The 26,140-nt window shown below is 35.1% G+C and overlaps 1 protein-coding gene across 4 annotated transcripts in view; it reads right to left on the bottom strand.

Annotated features, from left to right (window-relative positions):
• The window catches only part of STRN3 (striatin 3), a 104,947-nt gene that overhangs the window by 29,696 nt on the left and 49,111 nt on the right, over window positions 1–26,140 (bottom strand). For 2 of the 4 annotated variants that reach the window (XM_040257170.1, XM_040257172.1), the window contains exons 4-8: window positions 22,723–22,804; window positions 19,629–19,802; window positions 8,829–8,958; window positions 7,465–7,606; window positions 2,004–2,114 (exon numbers count right to left, since the gene is read on the bottom strand). In XM_040257170.1, coding sequence (XP_040113104.1) covers window positions 2,004–2,114; window positions 7,465–7,606; window positions 8,829–8,958; window positions 19,629–19,802; window positions 22,723–22,804 — 639 coding nt within the window. The remainder of the gene's footprint in view (window positions 1–2,003; window positions 2,115–7,464; window positions 7,607–8,828; window positions 8,959–19,628; window positions 19,803–22,722; window positions 22,805–26,140) is intronic. The other 2 variants (XM_040257171.1, XM_040257173.1) reach the window with 1 other exon arrangement.

Raw genomic sequence — 26,140 nt, 5'->3', positions numbered from 1 at the left:
TTGGGACTTCCCTGGTGGTCTAGGGGCTGAAACTCTTCGCTCCCAAGGCAGAGGGCCTGGGTTTGATCCTGATCAGGGAACTAAAAATCCCCAAAATCCCCCATGGCCGCAAGGAAGAATGAAGATCGCACATGTAAATACTGGTGCAGCCAAAAATAAATAAATACTTAAAAAAAAAAGTTATGTGTACACTATAACGTACTAAGTATGCAACAGCATTACGCCTTTAAAAAAAAGTACGTCTTAATTAAAAATACTCTTCTCATTAAAAAAAAAGCAAGGTTGCCAGAAACCTTCAATTTGTGTAAAAAATAAAACAAAACAAAACCAAAAACCCCGGTGGTTAGGTAGTAAAGAATCCTCCTGCCAATGCAGGAAACACATATTTGATCCCTAAGTCAGGAAGATCCCCTGGAGAAGGAAATGGTAACCCATTCCAGCATTCTTGCCTAGGAAATCCTGTGGACAGAAGAGCCTGGCGGGCTACAGTCCATGGGGTCACAAAAGAGTTGGACACGACTTAGCAACTAAACAACAGCAACAGATAGAGATCTAAACATTCTATCAGGAAAAAAATGGGGTGTCTATATTTGAAATTAAAAGCAACACTACCTAACATTTTCTAAAGAAATCTTCAGCATGTAAGTCAGTTTATGAATAACATATACAAAATAAGTAACTTAATATTTAAGTAAGCTACTTCATTTCTTAAAAAAAAAAAAAATCTAAACCCTAAAATTCTAGTATCACATCTATATTACAATGCTCAATCATGCAAAAGTACTTTTATACTCAACATGCATTAATTATATAGGGAAGAGATGTTAAAGCTGAAACACAGTCCCTGCCCAGCATTAAACATCTTTAAATACACTAAGCAATTCAATGTACAGTTAAGAAATTTCTTAGAGAACAGTTTGTATTCACATGCAACAACATAAATTAGCATAAGGTTATAAAAGAAAAGTGCATAACAGGTAAAATTTCCAAAACTCCTTATTTTCCTCTACAAGACATTAAACCACTCAAATGCTGCTTTACTGGAGGAAAATTACACCTTTTTCCACTGCAACTGCCATTTCATACACTAGTATCTCTGTCACCAGAGAAGGAACGCGAAAGAACGTCTATATCGTTTTTGCCGTTGTCACCTACTGTTTTCTCCCAGACACAGTCAAAAGAGTTGGACTAGAGGAATCAATGGCCAGCCAGTTCAAAATAAAGTAATTTCAGTTCCTTCATTCAATACTTTTAGGTCTGAAGATGATTTTCATGTGGCTGTTCTTAAGCCTGATTCACAAATGGAAATGAATTACTTCATTGAGAGGTGCTGTAGCTAAATATATACTTTCAAAATACATTGGTCAAGATATTAATTGTGAAAAATACAACAAGGCACCCAAAGCTACTTAGCTATTAACCAAACAAACCCTACTGCCACCACTACCTTACTCCCCTGACCTTACTCTACCAGAGTAGCCAAGAAAATACTACCTAGGAGAGCTTTTTTTCTTTTGCTACTGTTATTGTTTGAGGTTGGCTTAAGAGCAGACAGTACAAACTACAGAAAGGGCTTTCCCATTCACTGTATTTCAGAATTCTAAGAAACTAAGAAATGTAACCTGGATAAGACCTAGTTACAGCAGTAATACTCTATCAAAAATAGAGAAATTTATACTTTCTTCCTTTTAAACAAATTTCTATTATTTTTCATCCAAAGGCCAATATTCCTTAAGAGTTCTGCAAACTTTTCAAAGTTTATAGACAAAAACCTTAAAATCTTTCCTTCATCCATATCCACATATTTAAAATAATATCCCACTTGATTTTCCCATAATACCTCCTAAATTATATTCAAATAAATTTCAAATATACAACAGACAAAGTTTAAAGTTAGTTGCCCCTTGTATGAAACATAAAGAAGTTAAAAACAAAAAATCAGAATTGAAGCTTTTTTTTCTCAAAGATTGGAACACAAAAATTATAATAGAATCTGCACTTACTCTTCACCCCTTTCTTCCCCTTTCGTTCCTTCTTGTACTGTTCCTTCAGTTTACTTATTAGTCCCTGGTCTACATCCCAAACCTCAGTAGTTGGGGAGAGGTCATCTTTATCTACATGCAGCATATTATTAAAAGAAAAGAAATCAGCAGTTGGCAATGCAAGCTGTTCGCAATAAACTGTTATAGCTTTATATAATCATAATAAAAATGTACTGACAGTATATACTCAAAGTACTTTAAAGGTGCAGTCTCAGTTTTGGTATTCACAAGTCAAACTCTGAAAGCCCATCTCATAAGTTTCTAAACATTAGTACTACAAACAATAGTTAAATGGTGCTTCATTTCTACGAATTACAAATTTGAAGGTTATTATTCTTGTGGTAACTGATATTTTTACAATGGACTGACATTAGAAATCTAATGTTACAGAAATTAGATCACTGCATCTTTATAAAAATGTTAATAAAAAATTATTCAGCCAGCATCATAAAAGCAAATGAATGAATTACATGCGAACTACTCAAAAAAGTGCAAGCTGGAAAGGTCAGTGCTGTTTTATTGATGAAAATATTCATGCACCTTCTGTCACATTGATTCTGCATGCACAAGATAACTGTACTAATGGAGAGGCATTCTAGTCCAATATAATACATACATGTAATTCCAAAATACGTCTCAAATAATCCATACAAAGCATTCAGAGAATCCCACCTCTGCCCCCACCCCATCCAAATAGTTCAACATCTCATTACCTTCTTCCATTGGTCTACAACTAAGATTAGCAAAAAAAAAAAACAAACAAAAACAAAAAAAACAAAAAAAACTCAAATTCCACTGAAGAACTTTTTAAGAGTTGATATTTTTAGGGTAAGATAAAAGCAGTGACAAGCATGGAGAAGTGAAAACATACATTGCTGTACATCTGTTACAGATGGTACTTCAGCTATTTTAGCTGAATAAACAAATCCATATTTGTTTTAAGTAAATACTTGTGCCTATAAAAATTTACCCTATAGAATACTAGAGGAAAACAGCATTAAAAAAAGGCAAAACAAAAATATGTCTATTTGAATTATTTTATGTATTAAAGGCTTTTCCATCTTTTAAGTTTAAACTGTTACTTTTTAAGTTTAAAGCTGTTATTTGGAAGTTTAACATTCTGTTGAAGATCAATGAAGAGTTAGTTTACATAACCCTGTTACTAAATAAAAATTATACCAAAACACGTAAGTTAAGTCAATCAAGAAGACTGATATAAAAGGGAGATTTTAGAGAAAATATACTTTCACAATTTTTGATAACTTATTATATTTCTGGCTTATAAGGCTTATAAACTCCATAGGACTCAATGTATGGTGGACATAAAAAACATCCTTTTTCTTTATAGACAGTTATTTATAGCAAACATAAAAGATCCTCATATTTAAATGGTACACCGGGGAATTCCTTGGCCGTTCAGTGGTTAGAACTTGGCGCTTTCACTGCCTGTAAAGTTTGATTCCTGGTCAGAATTAAGATTCTGCAAGCCTCTTGGGGGAAAAAAAAGGGTACACAGAAATTCAATTTTCTCTACCTTGAGGTTTTCCTACTAAAACAGCCATCATTTTCTACCTTATGGTACTATGATCTTAGGTAGTCAGTGTGTAAAAAGCTAAACTCAAAACTTTAATATGCTAACTTGAATTAGCTGAAACTAGGTTATGAAAGCCTGAAATTTACACGTGATTATCAAATCTGCAAACTGTAATCCTGTTGTAATACTGATTTAAAGAGAAAATTCACTTTTCCTGTACTCTACTCATGAATTTCCTGAAAACAATGTTATATCAAGAATCGTTCTGTCAATATATCTAATATGCTAAGAAAAAAGCAATCTAAAGAATTAATTGCTTTGTGCTTATTTTAATAAAGCTAGTAATTCTTATTTTTAAAAGGGACAAACGGACACATTTGGAGCAAATTTTGTTAACCTCATAGAAACAGCAACAAAAACCTTCAGTGGTATAAACTTTACACATGAAATTAAACAGGAGTTTTTTAAAAGACCTCTGTATAAAAAGTAAAGCTGTGAATGCTGTAACTGGAGTAGCAAAGGGTAGTGAAGTGAGAAAGCAAAAGGAGTAAAAAAGGATAAGCTTAAGAAAAAAAGAAATATAACTTGCAAGATAAACTTGAATCTGGAAAACAAAGGTAAACTTAAGGCAGTGCAGAGAACAGGTTGGTGAATGCATATGTGCACAAACATCCTGAAACTTGCCTGGTAAGTAACAGCTGATTTGATACTGTTTATAAGAAATAGTTAAGAGCAAAAAGGAAGAGGCAGCATAATCTTCTACATATTAATGCTGTTTTAAAAAAAATCTAGGGGGAAAAAATACCAAGAAATGAGGTTGAATAAGTTGAATAAGTTAGGGGTACTTTTTTTTTTTTATAAGAAAACACAAATATACACAAAAAAATTGATCCTTGACAACTCAAAACCACAAAAGCCTAAAATTCTATTGTGATTCTAACTACCAAAGCAAAGAAATTAAATCTACTTAGTGTACCATAAACTTGAAACTAATTTTATTCAAATATTTAGTACTTTATCCATTTAAACACAGTCAGTATTTTGTAGTCCTATAAATTCCACAGACCACAGTTTCAAAGTGTAGCAGACAATAACTAAACATCATTAAAATGTTTAGCAAAATTAGAAATGCTCACCAATATTTCTGACTATGCCAAGAATTAAGAACTATTAAAATTAAACCCAGACTACCCTGACAGACGAAAAAGTTTTAAAAGCTTTCTAAAAAGGAGTGGTTTCATAGAACAAAAGAATTCAAAATCAGAGATATTTGAGTACTATGTTAGTATACAAAATAAAAATAACATAGATTATCCCATGTGGGTGAATACAGGGATGTTTTATTATGACACACTATTTAGAAAGAAAGAAAAAAAAATCTGTCCTTTACCCAGTAACTTAAATCTGAAAATCACTTTCCCATTTGTAAATAAACTCAAATTGTAAGTAAATAAATACAAAGGGATATTTGTATATTCAGCCTCTTTGCTTTGAAAAAAACCTGAGTATGATACCTACTGAGTAAAAATGAAAAATTCAAAATCGCTGCATAGATCCTTTATAAAAAACCCTGCATAGATTCTGTGATAGTTTTCATTTCTTAGGGAAAGAAATTACTTGAATCATTTTGTTCTTAACAGAGTCCTTTCCATTTTAAGAACTTAAAATGCTTTACAGATACTTTAGACTTGTCTGGAAGGAAGAGACTGTTGGTTACTTCCATTACACAAAAAGATTCAGTTCATTCTCAAATATTAATAAGCAGAAGTAAATAAAAGTATCGACAGTCATCATTCACTAATTAGGTCCTCTCTTGAAACTGTTCTACAGTCAAAAGTTTTTGGACAGGAGGACTAATCAACTGCACACTTTTTATGACAGAAGTAATGCCATTTAATACAAATTAAATTCCTAAAATTTTTATATTCTTCTGATGGACAGTTAAACTTTCAGCAATTTTAGGTGAAGGCAATAGGAATGGAAATGTGCCAAGATTTAGCTACACAAATGTTTGAAAACTGCTGTCCATCTTTTTTTCTCCCTTTAATAATCTGGGCATCAGTAGTGCCCAGATAAATAAATAATCGAACATAATGACAAAATATTATGCACTTATTAAAAATGATGTCACAGAAGAATAATAAGTGGAAGTGTGGGTTATAAACCAGCACACGGCAAAATCCTGTTAAACATAGACAGATATAAATGTTAATCATGGTTCTCTCTACATAGCATTGTTATTGATGATTTTTAATTTTCTTCCATACATGTATCTGTGGGTTTTAAACCTCCAAAAAAACCGAATGAATTATAAGATAGTTAAATATTTATATAATTTAAATATATTTCCATAATTATTTTAAAATCTAGAAAAAATAAATAGTACTTTAGAAACTATTGGAAAAAATAAGGTATTTCCAACATTGATAGGTTGCACAGTAAAGAAAGAAGAAAATTAGATTTTTTTTTTTACTGTCCTCTTGAGCAAGACTTAATTCTTAAGAAGGGTAAACTTCTATAACTTAGCAATTTTCAAAGAGAAAGTACTAAAATGTATATTCAAAGTCTAGAAGACAATTGTGGAAAATGTTTTTTTTAAATTTTCAATTAATAGGCCTCCTCTCCCTCCACTTAGGAGATCTGAAAAATCATGCTTGACAATCATAAACAATGAGAATGCTGATAACAAAATCCAGACTTTTCAAGTACTCAATTTGTATCAGGACAGTCAATAAACATTATCTCTCAGGTTCTGTCTCTCCTGCTATTAGGAATACTCAGCTTAAATATATACATGAGGCATTTTTATAAACTGAAGTGTGTCTCCTTATCACCAAAGTAGTTTTTAAAAATCTAGTGATAATTCCTCTTGCTAGTAAGTAAGCAATTTTGGTATTCATGTGAAATATGCATTAAAATACTTAGTATTCTTCTCCAATAAAGCTGAGTTCTCCCTACCAGGAACATGTTGGTATTAAATGTTGACTGAATGAACTTTTTTTTGGTGTGTCTATTATTAACATGTTTTTTAAAGTTATTTTTAATTGAGGATAATTGTTGAACCATGTTGTGGTTTCTGCCATACAATGTGAAATCAGCTGTTTAAGTACAGAATAAACATTTTAATTGAAAGATCAATCACACTGGACCTAAGCTATTATCTTAAAATTATTTGTACACTTTATATTTTACTTTCTAATGGGCTTTTTAAACCCTGTATAAATAGAACTGTTTTAACCCTTTTAGTTATAGCTGGATTATTATTAGCAGCAGATCACTTCCAAAGGCTAGGCTCTTAACATGTTCGTACAGTGAATGTTATATGTAATAAAGTTCAATAGTTTCAATAAATCTTGTTCATTATAGAGCTATTATTCAGAATTAATAGCTTTACTGTGTGTATGCAAGCTCAGTCGTGTCTATTTGCAACCCAATGGATGTGGGTTTCAAGAAGATGACTGTTTTTGGTATGCCTGTATGGTATTATTTGATCAGGTATACCATATAGGCATACTGAAGAGTCACCTTCTTGAAACCCAAATCTATTACCAAATTAAATCATGGGAATGTTTAAAACTGTGTACATGCTTAAAAAAAATCTGCTAAGAAAGGAACTGGCTTTCTAAATTAACTGAATGCTTCAATTTTAAATCAAGACAAATTTCAAAAATCAAAATTCAACAAAAGCCATATATTAAACAGTTTAGCCACCAAATCTAAATAAACTGATGCAAAATACTCTAAAATTATTGAATACCACTCTTCTCCTTGCTCTCAGTTTAACTGCCAGCATACATTCAGATACACACATTCCACATATAATATTTAATAAAATACCTCTTTAAGGCCTAGATGTTTTCCCACCCCTGTATTTCTTTATCACCTTACCCCATTCTGTGCCATCCCCTGAACTTCGTGCTTCTCCAGCTCCTTCACCATCTTCAGCAGTTACTAAAAAATCAAATTCTTTCAGTGCTTCCTCAGTATCTGGATCATCAGTTAGGTCAGCAGCTAAGCCTTCATTACCTATCTGTAAAGGGAACACAAGCCAAGAATTACCTTTATGATAAATTGTAAAGGTATCCTTTATGTTTTCACACAATTATCTTTACCTTTGCACTCCTATTTTTAGGTTATTTAGAAACAAAAATCTTAAGATTTTCCAGAGAGTTCAACAATCTCAAATTATATCCTAGAGAAATGGTTGTCAATAGTGCTCTGAAGTGTGATGCAAGCAGTGTGATGGTTAAGAATGATTAAAATCTTGATCTTCAAATATGATGATCTTCACAAAGAACATCTCTAACTACAAGAGATTTACAGGTAACTCCATTAAAGACCTGTGCAGTCACTTACATTCCAGTATGTTGTGCTGAATTGACCTCATTCACTGAAAACTGCACCTATAGTCCATAACTCGTAAGGATATGGCATAGTTAATAAGGACAGTAATGTAAGTCAATAGCTGCGGAATTTATAGTAATGCTTCTCAGAACAACAACAACCAAAAAAAAAAAATCAAAACATCTGTTCACCCATGTTTCACATGAGTATGTGGCAGAAAGGCTGAAAACTGCTTTTACAAACTGGAGGCATTTGAGGAAAACTGGAATTTTCCCCACATTACTGTAAAATCCCAAAGAACTACAATGGAATTCAAAACCACAGCTGAAATACCATACACTACTATGATAATTCACACAGCGATCATCTAATCTATTTTTGCTCTTATAAATAATCTGTATCAACACTAAAATACATCACTGTGTTTCCCATGTTATAAGCAAAAGAAAACTCATTAAACTTTAACAAAGAGTGAAGAGTGTTGACACAAACATTTACATTTCTTAGTTTATTCCCTCACCCAAGGTGGGAATATCAACCACATCAGTTACAACTTATCACTTGTTTACTGTACTTCAAGAGATACTCTACAGCAGTGATTCTTAATTGTGATAGGATAGTTTTTTTTTTTCCCCCCAAAAAAGTTCCAAAACACTGGACTAGTCCCATAAAAACAGACCCTTTTTTGCCAATTAGTTAATAATACAGTAGATAATAATTTCTACTATATGTGGGGTAATTCAGTAAGAACTATATAAAAAACTTTCAAATGACGTAATAAAAAATCATCAACAACTTCCAGTGTAACTTAAGACATCTTGAAATTTTCTATTCCATACACATGATTAAATACATTGTATTTAGTTATTAACACAATGTATTTAGTATTTAGTAAAGAGAATTCTTACTTTGTGTTTATTTATCCGATGTTTGTCTTTTCCTTCTGGGATGCCTTCAATCATGTCATTTTCCTCTTCTTCGTCGCTGTCATCAGCATTTTCTAAGAAATTGAATGTCTCAAGAACATCACCAGAAGCCCTGTAAGAGAGGAAAAAGATGAATCAAAATATCCCAGTGATAAGTATTTCTTTCCGTTTCCTATTTTTAAACAGTATTTGAAGGTAGTAGACAGATTCAAATTAAAACTTACTTATAATGTATTATCTAAATATTCTACCCAAAAATGAAAGAGCATTTATGTTCTACAATTAAAGATGTTAAGTTTCTATAACAATAATACTTTAAGTAATTACAGCATCAAAGTAAAAACCCTATAGTTACTAGGCACTTGAATGTAGTATTATTTCTCAAAATAAAAGTTATTGTAATTAAGCAACTTGAACTCAGCATTTATTTTAGCTCTACAACCTTTCACAATGTGGTCCAAATGTTTAAGGACTAAAACTGAAGTTTAATTTATGAGGCTACTAAGATTTAAAGTAATGGCAAATCAGATATAGAAGATTCCAATCCTTTTCACAGGTTTTTCTTACCTACAAAACAGGATTATTAATATACTAAAGAAATACTTCCAAGTGTTTCAGAACCACTCTTACAATTGATTAACAGTCATAATCTATTTTAATCTATTAAGTCATTTTAAAACTATAATCTGAATTCCTCATCTATGTACAAAAAACAGTTTTCAAATACTTATTTAAATCTCTAAAAACAGAGGCTGCAACAGAACAGTGAAAGCTTCAGCTGAACATAGTCTCTCACAATCAAAGTCTCAATTCTTCCATTGACTAGCTGCCTGAATTTGGCCATGTCATTTAGACACTGTGGCTCTAATTTCTTTACCTGTGGGAATTAAACTCAGTTCAGTTCAGTCACTCAATCGTGTCTGACTCTTTGCGACCCCATGAACTGCAGCACTCCAGGACTCCCTGTCCATCACCAACTCCCAGAGTTTACTCAAACTCATGTCCATCGAGTCAGTGATGGCATCCAGCCATCTCATCCTCGGTCGTCCCCTTCTCCTCCTGCCCCCAATCCCTCCCAGCATCAGAGTCTTTGCCAACGAGTCAACTCTTCGCATGAGGTGGCCAAAGTATTGGAGCTTCATAATCAGTCCTTCCAATGAACACCCAGGACTGATCTCCTTTAGAATGGACTGGCTGGATCTCCTTGCAGTCCATGGGACTCTCAAGAGTCTTCTCCAACACCCCAGTTCGAAACATCAGTTCTTTGGTGCTCAGCTTTCTTCACAGTCCAACTCTCACATCCATACATGACCACTGCCTTGACTAGTCAGATCTTTGTTGGCAAAGTAATGTCTCTGCTTTTTCATATGCTATCTAGATTGGTCATAACTTTCCTTCCAAGGAGTAAGTGTTTTTAAATTTCATGGCTGCAGGTACCATCCGCAGTGATTTGGGAGACCCAAAAAATAAAGTCTGACACTGTTTCCACTCTTTCCCCATCTATATCCCATAAAGTGATGGGACCAGACGCCATGATCTTTGTTTTCTGAATGTTGAGCTTTAAGCCAACTTTTTCACTCTCCTCTTTCACTTTCATCAAGGGGCTTTTTAGTTCCTCTTCACTTTCTGCCATAAGGGTGGTGTCATCTGCATATCTGAGGTTATTGATATTTCTCCCAGCAATCTTGATTCCAGCTTGTGCTTCTTCCAGCCCAGTGTTTCTCATGATGTATTCTGCACAGAAGTTAAATAAGCAGGGTGACAATAAACAGTAGTCTTGACATACTCCTTTTCCTATTTGGAACCAGTCTGTTGTTCCATGTCCACTTCTAACTGTTCCTTCCTGACCTGCATACAGATTTCTCAAGAGGCCAATCAGGTGGTATTCCCATCTCTTTCAGAATTTTCCACAGTTTATTGTGATCCACACAGTCAAAGGCTTTGGCATAATCAATAAAGCAGAAACAGACGTTTTTCTGGAACTCTCTTGCTTTTTCCATGATCCAGCGGATGTTGGCAACTTGATCTCTGGTTCCTCTGCCTTTTCTAAAACTAGCTTGAACATCTGGAAGTTCACGGTTCACGTATTGCTGAAGCCTGGCTTGGAGAATTTTGAGCGTTACTTTCTAGCGTGTGAGATGAGTGCAGTTGTGCAGTAGTTTGAGCATTCTTTGGCATTGCCTTTCTTTGGGTTTGGAAGGAAAACTGCCAAAATGCCAGCTAATTTGGAAAACTCAGCAGTGGCCACAGGACTGACCAGTTTTCATTCCAATCCCAAAGAAAGGGAATTAAACTAGATGATCTCAAATATCCTGACCAATACGATCAGTGCATGGTAACAAAAAGAATAATAGTCTAAAAGTTAGGTTTTTCCCCTATCCCTGACTGGTTCTATTAGTCTATATTAAGGGTATCATACAATTCAGACTAGCTTTTAATAGCACTTTGATACAGGGTCTTAATAGGTCTACTATACTGTGCCTAATCCAGTACATGGTTCAAGGACCTGTATAAAAACTGAATGTAGAAAGATACTTTTTTTTCCAAGTGCAAATCTGTAAGAACAAACAAAAAACTACCATAATAATAAAACACATAATTTTCAGCTCAACATCAATAATATGTCTCAATATTGGGGGATTAAATGAAAGGCAAAGAAAATATTTGACAAAATCGGCACATCAATGACAGAAAAATTTAAGAATCATAAATTTAAGACATGACAGTGTTGTTCTGAACTTTGAAAAATTAAGTACTGTCATTTCTTGGATATGAATTCCTGTCTCTAAAATGAGAACACATGTTTTAGGTTTTAAAATTGTGTTTGATTACAGCAATACATGCACAAGACTTTAAAAAGTCAAAGAGAGCACAATCAATAAAAGAAATAACTGATGAATCGTTCCAAAATTAAAAACCCTTGCTCTTTGAAAGACACTGCCAAGACAATTTAAACAAACGTCTACAAATTGGGAAAATGTATTTGCAAATCACACATTTAATGAAGGACTATATACAGAACACATAAATCTTAGAATCAAAAAAAAAAACAATGAGCATGGGGAGATTATTCAAAAAATTTCAGTAAAAAAAAAGACATGTGTATGGTATACACAGATGTTCAACGTCAGTAGTCTTTAGGAAAATGGAAATTAAAGCAACCAGGGAACTTTGCCCCACTTGCAAGCTAATATGCTGTTACTCTTGAGATGTTTCTTTTTAGCATTCATGGTGATGACCCTGTATGGATTTTTTAAAATTAATTTTATAGTGTAACCAGGGAAAAACCCTTTCAATGTGGAAACAAAAATGCTTGGAAATACATTCTGTAAATATATCACATAAATTTTAAAAAATTACTACTTTAATAATCTTTCAACACCATTTTACGGGTTCTCTCTTTCTGACACTCCTATTCAGATGTTAGCCCTCCGGGACCTATCTTTATATTTTCCTATCTTTTCACTCCTACTTTCTTTTTTGCCCCCTTTGCTCTTTTCTGAGAGAGTCTTTTAACCTTATCATCCAAATTCTACATAAAAATTATTTAAATCACACTTTAAAATTTCTATTAGCTCTTTTTGAACTTCTCATCAAACCTTACAAAATAGCATCTTACTGTTTTATGGATGTATTATTTTTCTCAGTGCTTACAGAAGAGTAAACTTTTCAAAGTCTTCTCCGAGCTCCTTATTTGGATTTGGTTCCTTCTGTCTCCAATTTTCACATCGAAGTCTTTCCTTAACTGTTAGCATTTAACAGCGAAGCATAGAAAAGCTAACTGGATATATTGTGTACATGGGTGAGGTTTGTCAAGAAGCTAGCTTCCCGTCTGTGTAAAAGGGCAGAAACCCAAACATTTCATTGGCAGTTCCCAACTGTCAGTATCAGAAAGTCTTCTCTACCATTAATAGATCATACTTCTGCTTGGAAAGGATTTAAGATCAGCTGCCAACATATAATGGCACCCCACTCCAGTACTCTTGCCTGGAAGATCCCATGGACGGAGGAGCCTGGTAGGCTGCAGTCCATGGGATCACTAAGAGTCGGACACGACTGAGCGACTTCACTTTCACTTTTCACTTTCATGCACTGGAGAAGGAAATGGCAACCCATTCCAGCGCTCTTGCCTGGAGAATCCCGGGGACGGGGAAGCCTGGTGGGCTGCCGTCTATGGGGTCGCACAGAGTTGGACACGACTGAAGCGACTTAGCAGCAGCAGCAGCCAACATACCAGAAGCCAAGCAGAAGAAAACAAGAGATGTCACTGGTCAGCTAGATATTTTCAGATCCTCCTCCTGTCTTCAACACAGTAGCTCACCCTACAGGTGCCTGACTTTTTAAGAAATCGTAAATCACTGCAATTTGTCAGAAATCAGAATTCACCAGAAAACATACCACCATTCTTTGGGATAGGGGAGGGGTTTTCAAATGGCTACACAGGACAAAAGAGGGAGTTTGATGGGAATTTGCTGTATGTCTCAGGAAACTCAAACTCTGTATCAACCTAGAGGGGTGGATGGAGTGGGAGATGAGAGGAAGGTTCAGGAGGGAGGGAGTGTATGTATACCTATGGCTGATTCATGTTGAGGTTTGACAGAAAACAATAAAATTCTGGAAAGCAATTGTCCTTCAATTAAAATACAAATTAATTTAAAAACACATATATAAATTTAAAAAAGGAGTTTGAAATTCTTTCATAAATTTGAAACTTGCCTCTTACCTAAATTTGAAACTAATTCTCTATTAATAACTCCCTCTAAATCTGACTCCAGATGTACCTGATACTGCTAATTCCCTACCTTTTGTAACTTTACTGGTATTTTGGGATGTGAATTGGCTTCTTTTCTTTCCAGATTCCAGAATTATTAAGTTCTCCCTATCTGTTGGACAGTATATCCTTCTCATTCTTCCTATGTACTCAATTTACTGCTCTTATATGTTAATGTATCTTTAAAAAGTCTTTAATGAACATCTTAGAGGATCGATAAGGAACGAAAAGTAAAATGTCTCTTTAATCCACCATGCTTAAGTGGACATCTACATCTGGAATTTTATATATTTTTTCTTTGCCAACTATCTGTTTACTGTCTTTTTTCATTCTAAAAAGATCATCAATAGAATTTTTAAAATTATATATCCAGATAAATGGAAAACAGAGTGAAGTCAAGAGTAAGGCTGGTAATTAAAAGGGTAAAAAGGTTCCAGTTTCATCCACCTCATTAGAACTGATTCAAATGTATTCTTTTAATGGCTGAGTAATACTCCATTGTGTATATGTACCACAGCTTTATCCATTCATCTGGTGGATACATGTTGATGTATGGCAAAACCAATACAATATTGTAAAGTAAAAAAATTAAAAAAAAAAAATAATAAACTTAACAAACTCAAAAAAATAAAAAAATAAAGGGTAAAAAAGGAGTCAGTGCATTTTCTAGAAATGAAGGAACCCTACAAGTATGGCAAGATTCATTCAGAATAAAAAGAAAGAGGGGAACTACTAGAGGCTGAAAGGTAAATCGGAGCATACTATTTCTAACAATATGGCCTACAATTTATCATTTTTCTACTGTTGAACATGAAGACTGGTTCAAATTTTTACTGTTATAAGTAAGAATATGATAGCTACATATTTGTTGGTATCTCTATCAATATATTAGATCATATTTCTTAGAATTTTAAGGACCTAATTCTAGCTGAACCATACACACCTACATTAATACAGACTTGCAATGTATTAGGCTGGTACAAACATAACTGCAGTTTTTGCACTATTGAAATCTGCCATCTGATACTGGAATACATCCTTAAATGAATACAGTTACGTTTAAATCATTTTAATGTGCATTTTTGCTAATGACTTATAAAATGCTGTTTTTTATTTATTTTTTACTATGGGAATAATGCTAAGACAAAAAAGCAAATTTGAGCAACTTTCTTATTCAAATAGGCCATAAAACAGCAGAGACAACTCACAGCAACAATGCATTTGGCCCAGGAGCTGATAACAAATGTACAGTACAGCAGTGGTTCAAGAAGTTTTGCAGGGAGACAACAGCCTTGAGGATGAGAGGAGTAGTGGCCAGCCATCAGAAGTTGACAATGACCAACTGAGAGCATCAAAGCTGATCCTCTTAAACTACACAAGAACCTGCTAAAGAAATCAACGTCAACCATTCTATGGTCGTTCGGCACTTGAAGCAAACTGGAAAGGTAAAAAAAACTTGATTAAATGGGTGTCTCATGAGCTGACTAGAAATTTTAAAAAATCATCCTTTTGTCTTCTCTTATTCTACTCAGCAACAAACCATTTCCTGATCGGATTGTGACGTGACAAAAGCAGATTGTATACGACAACAGGTAACAAGCAGCTCAAGTGGGTGAACTGAGAAGCAGCTCTTAGCCGCTTACAAAACCCAAACTTGTACCAAAAAAGGGTCCTGGTCACTCTCTGGTGGTCTGCTACAGCTTTCTGAATCCTGGCAAAATCATTACTTCTGAGAAGTCTGCTCAGCAAACTGATGCAATACACAGCAAACTTCAATGTCTGCAGCTGACACTGGTCAACAGAAAGGGCCCAATTCCTCTCCACAACACCTTACTGCTCACTGCACAACCAACGTTTCAAAAGTTGAACAAACTGGGCTACGACGTTTTGCCTCATCTGCCACATTCACTTGACTTCTTGACTACCACTACCGACTACCACGTCTTCAAGCATCTTGACAGCTTTTTGTGGGAAAACACTTCCACAACCAGCAGGATGTAGAAAACTGCTTTCCAATAGTTTGCTGAATCCCCAAACACAGATTGTTAAGCTATAGGAGTAAACAACCTTATTTCTCGTTGACAAAAATGTGTTGAGTGTAATGGTTCCTATTTTGATTAATAAAGATGTTTGAGCCTAGTTAGACTAATTTAAAATTCACGGTCCAAAATTACAATTATTTTTGCACCGAAAAGACTCTTGAGAGTTCCTTAGACTGCAAGGAGATTCAACCAGTCCATTCTGAAGGAGATCAGTCTTGGCTGTTCACTGGAAAGGACTGATGTTGAAGCTGAAACTCCAGTACTTTGGCCACCTCATGCGAACAGTTGACTCATTGGCAAAGACTCTGATGCTGGGAGGGATTCAGGGCAGAAGAAGGGGACGACAGAGGATGAGATGGCTGGATGGCATCACCGACTCGATGGACATGAGTTTCAGTGGACTCCAGGAGTTGGTGATGGGACAGGGAGGCCTGGCGTGCTGCGGTTCATGGGGTCGTAAAGAGTCGGACACAACTGAGCAACTGAACTGAACTGAATACAAGTATATTCATTAAGAAGGAAATTGGCCTTGATTAAAAACAATTATCTAAAAGTCTGTGGACAGATAAAAGGACAAGAAAAATGTGGTACATACAGTCAACAAATTATTTAGACATAAAAAAGAAAATCCTTGGCAGAAATGAAACCAACATTGTAAAACAGTTATCCATCAATTAAAGAAAATTTTGCAAATAAATAAATGATTTTTAAAAAATAAATAAATAAAACCCTCACTGACAGCACAACAATTTAAAAAACGAAGAAGAAGAAAACTCTTGTATAATGCTACATGAGTGAACATTTAGGACATCATGCTAAGCGAAATAAACCAGGCACAGAAAGATAAATACTGTGTGTTTCCACTTACATACTTAAAGTAGTCACTCGCAGAAAAAGTCTAATGGTGGTTCCCAGGTACTAGGGGGAGGAGGAAATAGGGAGTCGCTATTCAATGAGTTTCTCATGATGCACTCTGCATATAAGTTAAATAAGCAGGGTGACAATATACAGCCTTGACATTTGGAACCAGTCTGTTGTTCCATGTCCAGTTCTAACTGTTCCTTCCTGATCTGCATACAAATTTCTCAAGAGGCAGCTCAGGTGGTCTGGTATTCCCATCTCTTTCAGAATTTTCCACAGTTTCTTGTGATCCGCACAGTCAAAGGCTTTGGCATAATCAATAAAGCAGAAATAGATGTTTTTCTGGAACTCTCTTGCTTTTTTGATGATCCAGCGGATGTTGGAACTTGATCTCTGGTTCCTCTGCCTTTTCTAAAACTAGCTTGAACATCTGGAAGTTCACGGTTCACGTATTGCTGAAGCCTGGCTCGGAGAATTTTGAGCATTACTTTCTAGCGTGTGAGATGAGTGCAATTGTGCGGTAGTTTGAGCATTCTTTGGCATCGCCTTTCTTTGAGATTGGAATGAAAACTGACCTTTTCCAGTCCTGTGGCCACTGCTGAGTTTTCCAAATTTGCTGGCATATTGAGTGCAGCACTTTCACAGCATCATCTTTGAGGATTTGAAATAGCTCCACTGGAATGCCATCACCTCCACTAGCTTTGTTCGTAGTGATGCTTTCTAAGGCCCACTTGACTTCACATTCCAGGATGTCTGGCTCTAGGTGAGTGATCACACCACTGAACTGAACTGACTGATTCAATGAGTATGGAGTTTTAGTCACGCAAGATGAAAAGCTTCTAGAGAAGTGCTCTACAATACTGTGCTTACATAGTTAACAACACTGCACTGTGCACTTAAAAATTTTTAAGGTAGATCTCATGTTATGTGCTTTTTACCAAAACAGAAAACAAAAAACTATTAATCTTGTAAAGGTAAGAAGCTTTACAAGGAGATGTAGTCTGCTATGGATCTTTAACTCAGAGTCAAGTGTGATACACTAAACTACATTCCCAAGTATTTATAAATCCTATTAACTACTTAACCTGGTTAACTCACAAATTTAGTTTTTAAAACACATAGTAATATCCTCGCTTTTTCTCATATGCTATGAAAACTCTTGATTCCTGAAATCCAGAGTAAAGAAAATAAGGGCTCTATTAGATGTCAAATTGTTTTTATTAGAGATCTTACTTCTCAGAAATAAAATCCCAAAACTAAAGGCTTATGCTAACCTGAAAGTTATCAACATAATATCACAATATATATCTAAGGTATGAAGTAATGCTAGTTTATAAACTGTACATACTATTTTAAGCTCTACATGAACTAGTTTTATTTTTTCCATTCTCCTTTTCTTTGTCCTTCCAACCTATGAAATTCAAGGTAATATCTAATGGTAGAAAATGAAAAAAGTTCCACTTGCTTGACTACTTGCATTTATTGTATCTGTACTATAATCAAAAGTATATCTGGTAGACGTGTTGATGAGAATGTAGAGAAACCGGAATTCTTATACATTTCTGGTGGTAATGTACAACAGCCCAGCCACTTTGGAAAAGAATTTGGAAATTCACCAAAAAGGTAAACAGAGTTATACAGAGTAACACAGAGTTACTGTATGACTTAGCAATTCAACTCCTAGGTATAAACCCAAGAGACCTGAAAACACACGTCCACATTTCCAGACTGATGTTCAAAGCAGCATTATTCATTATTCCAAAATATGGAATCAATGGACAAGCCCATCAGTTGGACAAAGAATAAACAAAATGTGATATATCCACAGAAAACAGTATTACTTGGCAATGAAAGAAATGAGTTACTGACACACGCTGTCACATGGATTTTAAAAACACTATGCTAACAGGAAGTAAGCTACTCACAAAATAACCATTTACATAAAATATCTAGAACAGGCAAATCTACAGAGACAAAGTAGATTAATGGTTGCCTAGGACTGGTGAGTGAGAGGTATATAGGAAAGATGGGGAGTGGCAGCTAATGAGTACAAGGTTTCTTTATGGAGCAATGAAAATTTTCAAAACTTAGATTGTGGTGATGGCTGAATAACTTTGTGAATACTCTAAAAACTGTTAAACTTATATCCTTTAATGGGTGAAATTTATGGCAGGTGAATTTTATCTTAATAAAGACATTATTAAAATTTATTCAAAACACTCTAACAAACATCAAGGTGTTCAAAATAACTCTAAACTACAGGAAATCACTCTCAAGTTTTAATTTTGCACCTATTTCAGAGATAATTCAGTCATTCTCTTGGCTTCAAAACTTCAAGATACATAAATTTAAAAAGTGCCTAAATAAAAAGTTTATTTGTCCATGATGCCATTTAGGAAAAAACACTTTAAATCTGAACTTTACATGCTTCTTTTTTACAGAACTTTTTTTTAATTTTTACACATTTCTTTTAAAAATTTTCTTTTACTTATTTGGCTGTGCCAGGGCTTAGTTGCAGCATGCAAACTCTTTGTTGTGGCATGTGGGATCTAGTTCCCTGACTAGGGATCAATCCCAAGGCTCCCTGCATTGGGATTGTGGAGATTTAGCTACTGGACCACCAAGGATGAGCCTCTGCATGCTTTAAAATTTGTTAACAGTAGTAACAAAAAGCTAAAGAGATTCATAATACCTGTTATACAAATAATGTTAACCTATGCACTGAAGAATTGATGCTTTCGAATTGTGGTGCTGGAGAAGACTCTTGAGAGTCCCTTAGATAGCAAGGAGATTAGAACAGTCTTTCCTAAAGGAAACCAACCCTGAATATTCAATTGAAGAACTGATGCTGAAGTTCCAATACTTTGGCCACCTGCTGCCAAGAGTCGATTCAGTGGAAAACATTCTGATGCTGGGAAAGATTGAGGGCAGGAGAAGGGGGCAACAGAGGATGAGAATGCGGATGGCATCAATGACACAAAGAACACGAGTTTGAGCAAGCTCCAGGAGATAGTGAAGGACAGGGAAGCCTGGCGTGGTGCAATCCATGGAGTTGCAAAAAGTTGGACACAACTCAGCAATTGAGCAACAAGTAAGTATAGTTCATACCTTTTGATATCTTGTCCTTTTTGCTTAGGAGATTCACCTCCATTCAGGATCTGTTCTAAATTCTTTGTCTCTACTGATCCATTTGGTTCTGAATTGGACAGTCCAAGTAATGATCTCACCCGCTGAGACCGTACATCTAATATTGTATCTGTATAACCTACTTCCTGAAGATATCTATAAGAGAAAATTAAAAATATTAAATCCCATAATTTGCTAATACCTGCAAACTTGTTAAATGAAAATTACATCAAAGGATTTTAGAAAAATCCATAATACTCTAAAATATACTCTACCTTTCCCTAATACCTTTCTTCTCTATAGACTAGTTCCAGTTTTTTTTTTTAAAGGGCTGATTACAAACCAAAATTTAATTGAGAAAGCATATAGATGGCTAATACTAATTAAGAGCCAATCATCCTGATGCCTAAAAAGCTCTAAACCTTTTAGGAGCTGACATATGTATTACTCAAAAAAGAAAAAAAAAAAATCCAGAAAGTTGTAAAAGATGAATAGAATTAAACCTCTGAACAATGACAGGCCACCTTGAAAGCTTGGCTCTTAGTGAGAGGTTAATGGATAGTTCAGTTCTCCTTCTAAGATCTAAAATCTCATTGCAGTCCTATGGACCTGTGGTTTTCAAACTTTCCTTCTTAGCTAAACCAGGTTACCTACAAGGACCTACTATGAGACCGAAAATACAGATAATGGGTAATGAATGAGCTTGTGTGACAAATTTTAAAATTTCTTACTGAAGTACTGATATTTGACAGGCTAAGGGAAGATGTTAAAAAAAAGCCTTATATATTACTGACAAAATAACAAAAGATTTTAAAGTGAAAGCTAAAGACAGGGAGACTGGTTAGGACACTAACACAGCAAGAACTAAAACTGGAGAAGAGAAAAAAATGTGAGAAAAATAAGGTAAAATCCAAGTAACTTGCTACAAAAGTAACTATAGCAGTAAATTAAGATGAGAATTTTGGAAATTTTTCAGGTTTCTAGCTGAGATGACTGAATGGTGATTCTACTCAATAAAATGAATAATAAAGGGCCAGAATCTGGTTTTACAGGGAACTCATCAAATAATCATGTAGTATCTATCAAAGCGATAACATTTATTAGGTACAGTGATAAGAAAGGTCAAAAGCTCAGAAAAGAATGGACTGGGTGTACAGATTTGGGAGTCATTAGTGTTTGGTGATATTTGAAGCCATGAATTGAAATGAAGTTACCCAGAGAAAAAGCATAAATAAAAACAGAAAGCTTGGGGACAAAAACAGCTAAAGTACTGGAAAAGTAAGAAAACCACAAAGAAAAATTACAGCAAAGAATACCAGAAGTTAGGGTAAAAATAAACAGCAAAGAGTAATTTCATGAAAGAAAAACCAAGTTTCAAAAAGAAATGAGGAGTTTATGTCAAGTATTTCCAAACGGTCAAATGAACAAAAGGGTCTCATAAATATGTTTGTGATAGAAGCTTCAGGAAATATGAAAATGGAAAACTAGCTGAGAAATGAACAAGGAAGACTATTCACATAAACTATTTTTAGAGAAAGGTAACAAGAGATAGACTATAAAGCCAGACAATGGGATTAGACATTTATGAGAGAAATTCTGTGTACCTGTTTTCCCTAGAACCATCAAACTCTTCTAACAAACGTGATCCTCTTTTGGAGGAAAGAAAAAACCTCCACATTCTAACCATATGGTCATCCTTCCAAGCAATAATCTGTTTTTATTAAAACCTGAATTTTAGTCACCAAGAGTTCAGATTGATAAAAACTTCTTTGAATAGAACCTTAGAAACTAAGATTATAAATATGAGGTTTAAATACATTTACAGAAAGAAAAGCTAGGAGTGAAGAGTTCTCACCTGATAGCCTTTGTATTTTCAGTGACGTAGAACCTAAGGTGCGCTAATGCGAGTAAGGAAAAATGGGTTGAGATGCAGTGCAAGTTTAGGAGGGCAAACTGAGGGCAACAGGAGCAAGAGATGACAAGGGATATGGAAAAAGGCTCCATGAAATGTTTGGACAGAAAACCATGCATGTGTAATGGCATTCACACAATTCTATGACTTTTCTCCAAAAATTAATTAGAAACAGAAGCAACAGATAGTATGACAGAACTAGGGCTGAAATCCTGCAGGTAGGTAAAGTAAAATGCCTGGTGGGATGAGGAGGGGTGACAGGTGGGTAGCAAGAAAGCTAAGGGTACTGGCAAAAGGGTAAAGGATCATGGGGTCAAAGTAGGAGCTAACGAAGTAACAAGAAGAAACAAAAACCCTACCACAAGAAAAACACAAAGTCAAACCGACCACTGGTAGAGGAGATACGGAAAATGAAGCAGTTAAGATCAGATCAGAGGGCAAATAACAGGGGAACCAGATTAAGAGAAGTGGAATACGAACTGTCAGATCATTCCAGAGGTAGAACAGTTATCGGTTATAATAAGACCAAGGGTCTGACCACACTCTACTGGGTTACTGAAGCAAAGATAAAGATATCTAGGGTTGAGAAGGGTGAACAGTTACAAATTACCTAAGATTTCAGTTGCATTCAAGTACCAAAGTTTTCAAAACACAAGGGAAAAGAACAAATAAATCTTTGTTTTTTTATTCTAATTGATAAATAGTAAAAAGATTTGCCACAGAAGTACTTCTAATACAGCAAACAATTAAAACATCAATAATGTTCCTCAAAAATTCAAGTAAATTTAGTAAGCAAGCCAGTGCTGAAAAGTTTCTGACAACCAGTTAAATTCCTTCTCTAAACCAGTCACAATCTCACTTAAAACCAAATATGTAAATTTTGCAGTGAGAGGAATGAGTGTGTCTGTAAGTATGAATCCTCAATTGTTTCTGACATTCTATTCCACAAATAAGAAAATAAGATCATTCTGATAAATGTTTAAAGAAACATTTCCATTCAGAGGATGCAAACTTTAAAAAGATTCAAAATCTAACAAAACAAAAAAGAAACAATGAGAGCTATACACATCGTCCCACTATCATTAAATAATTTTCACCTGCCAAGTGACTAAGTAAACACTTTCATACCGAAATCCTTAAAGCTGAAAATGAAGCATTACTCACTGTCTTAACAGTTGTCTGCCTTGCTTCCACGTTAACTGGCTATTTTGAGGTGCTGTGGGAGCCTCTGTGTCTTTGGTTTCTTCTAAAAATTAATAACAACAACAAAACAACACAAGTTTCATACATGTTACTTCAACTCCTGATAACGCTGCCGAAGTTATCATAAAGTCCCACAAAAATATAGCAAAATATTTTACAAAGGATATAAGAAAATTAACTTTTATTGAGTGTTTACTGTGGGTTATTCGTTTTAAGTGTTTATCCTGACAACCCAAACACTTAAGCACCATTCTCCTTGTTTTAAAATTGGGAAAAGCCAAGTGTATATTAACTATTACTATAAGAAATTAAAAAAACAAAAGCCCAGGATTTGAAATATTATTAAATTCAATTTTTTAACTACCAGAATTCTGCTAATTTGAATGCTTCTGAAATTAAAAATATTTACTATTTACATAAATCAACACTGTTAAATTAGGGGTGTGTGTGTATGCATATATATATAAATATAATGAGTAACATAGAGTTTGTATCAGTAGATGCTAAGTCTACGTACAGAACTCCATACAGTCAGTTTCATTTTTAGAACTAAAAGTTAAACCAGAAAACATTTTTACTGTATGTAAAAAGTCATATTTTATTCTCAGGTAACAAAGTGTATACATTAAAAAAGAGTTTAATGAACAGCATAACTTCAGATGAGTGAACTTCTTAATAAGTATATCCAGAGTGGTTCTTAAAACTTTATTGGCACTAATGATATAGAAATATTTTCCTGTAATTTCCCATTATAAAAATGAAGATAAAGCAAGAATATAAGGCCATACATGACAAGCACTCACAGTGAATGAACTCTTACCATGGCTTACTGTCATTAGTCTCCTAGACTCCTCAGAGTCATGTGAACAAACAGCTATTGGCAGGAATTCAAATATTCTTTGAAGGCATAACTTCTCTAGCCCTAACAATCCATTATTAGTACCCTCTCATTCTTCCCCTATATGTAGAAATATTTATAATTTCTAGAATTATCTCCTTCTTATAGCCTCCATTTTTTATGACTTTTTCCTACTTATACCATTTTATTTTTAAATCACATATAACATAAAATCATTGGCCAAAAGAACACATTTTAAAAAAGAATGTAATTGACTCAAATCCCATCACTGAGAGTTTAATATTTAAAATTCTCTTATTCCATATTTTCCATCTGAAGATAACATAGGCGAGCTTCTCCTCTCATTAAAAAAAAAAAATAAAGCGGGATCTGAACTGCACTACAAGCTGCTTTTAACACTTAACAGACCTTAAACAATGTATCGCAATAGATATAGATTAACATCACATAATTATATAATATTCTATAGAAAGTATATACCTACTTAACCAGTCCCTTAATGTTGAAATTTGGCTCCTGTTTTCACTGTTGCTAAAGGTTATTCTTGAAGTACACCCAAGCATATATAGTTCAATGAATTTTTGAACATACCCATGTAACCAGTACCAAGATTAAGAAACAAAACACCATCAGTTCAGTTCAGTTCAGTCGCTCAGTCGTGTCCGACTCTTTGCAACCCCCTGAATTGCAGCACACCAGGCCTCCATGTCCATCACCAACTCCCGGAGTTCACCCAAACTCACGTCCATCGAGTCTGTGATGCCATCCAGCCATCTCATCCTCGGTCGTCCCCTTCTCCTCCTGCCCCCAATCCCTCCCAGCATCAGAGTCTTTGCCAATGAGTCAACTCTTCACATGAGGTGGACAAAGTACTGGAGTTTCAGCTTTAGCATCATTCCTTCCGGAGAACAACCAGGACTGATCTTTAGAATGGACTGGTTGGATCTCCTTGCAGTCCAAGGGACTCTCAGGAGTCTTCTCCAACACCACAGTTCAAAAGCATCAATTCTTCGGCGCTCAGCCCTCTTCACAGTCCAACTCTCGCATCCATACATGACCACTGGAAAAACCATGCCTTGACTAGACGGACCTTAGTTGGCAAATGTCGTCTCTGCTTTTGAATATGCTATCTAGGTTGGTCATAACTTTCCTTCCAAGGAGTAAGCGTCTTTTAATTTCATGGCTGCAATCACCATCTGCAGTGACTTTGGAGCCCCCCAAAATAAAGTCTGACACTGTTTCCACATCTATTTCCCATGAAGTGATGGGACCGGATGCCATGATCTTCGCTTTCTGAATGTTGAGCTTTAAGCCAACTTTTTCACTCTCCTCTTTCACTTTCATCAAGAGGCTTTCTAGTTCTTCACTTTCTGCCATAAGGGTGGTATCATCTACATATCTGAGGTTGTTGATATTTCTCCCGGCAATCTTGATTCCAGCTTGTGCTTCTTCCAGCCCAGCATTTCTCATGATGTACTCTGCATATAAGTTAAATAAGCAGGGTGACAATATATAGCCTCAGCACCCCAGAAAACTTTCATCATGCCCTTTTCCAACTCACTATAAACTCCTTACAAAGTATGAACACTACCCTGGTTTCTCAGCACAGGTTAACTTTTGAATTTGATATATATGAAACCATTCATATCAATTTCAAAATTTTATGTCATCCACTCATGTTGTCAAGTTTTCTGTTCATTTGCTAAGTTCTGTCCAACTCTTTGCAACTCCATCAACTGCAGCATGCCAGGCTCCTCCATCCTCCACTATCTCCCAGAATTTGCTCAAATTCATGTCCCCTAGTCAGTGACGCTATCTAACCATCTTGTTCTCTCCTTTCTCCTTTTGCCTTCAATCTTTCCCAGCATCAGGGTCTTTTACAATGAGTTGGATCTTTTACAATGAGTCAGCTCTTCACATCAGGTGGCCAAAGTATTATAGCTTTAGCATCAGTTCTTCCAGTGAATATTTAGGGTTGATTTCCTTCAGGACTGACTGGTTTGATCTCCTTGCAACCCAAGGGTGGCTCAAGAGTCTTCTCCAGCACAAAAGCATCAATTCTTTAGTACTCAGCCTTCTTTATAGTCCAACTCTCACATCTGTACGTGACTACTGGAAAAACCACAACCTTGACTACATGGTCTAAAGAGTCAAAGGAGAGAGTAAAAAAACTGGCTTGAAACTCAACATTAAAAAACTAAGATCACGGCATCTGGTCCCTTCACTTCATGGCAAACAGAAGGGGAAAAGTGGAAGCTGTCAGGTTTGTTGTTGTTGATCAGTTGCTAAGTTGTGGCCGATTCTGCAACTCCAAGGACTGCAGCATGGCAGGCTTCCCTGTCCTATATTATCTCCTGGAGTTTGCTCAAATTCATGTCCACTGAGTCAGTGATACTATTTAACCATCCGTTTGATTATAATTTATTTACTTTTCTTGCTAAATAACATTTTCTTACACTAAAATACCACAATTTACTTATCTATCCTATCAATAGAGAACATGAGTTGTTTCCAGTCTCT

The sequence above is a fragment of the Oryx dammah genome, unplaced genomic scaffold (genome assembly GCF_014754425.2).
Source record: "Oryx dammah isolate SB20612 unplaced genomic scaffold, SCBI_Odam_1.1 HiC_scaffold_16, whole genome shotgun sequence".
Taxonomy (NCBI): Eukaryota; Metazoa; Chordata; class Mammalia; order Artiodactyla; family Bovidae; genus Oryx; species Oryx dammah.
The sequence above is the reverse complement of the archived record's forward strand: the minus strand, read 5'-3'. Positions and strand labels throughout refer to the sequence as shown.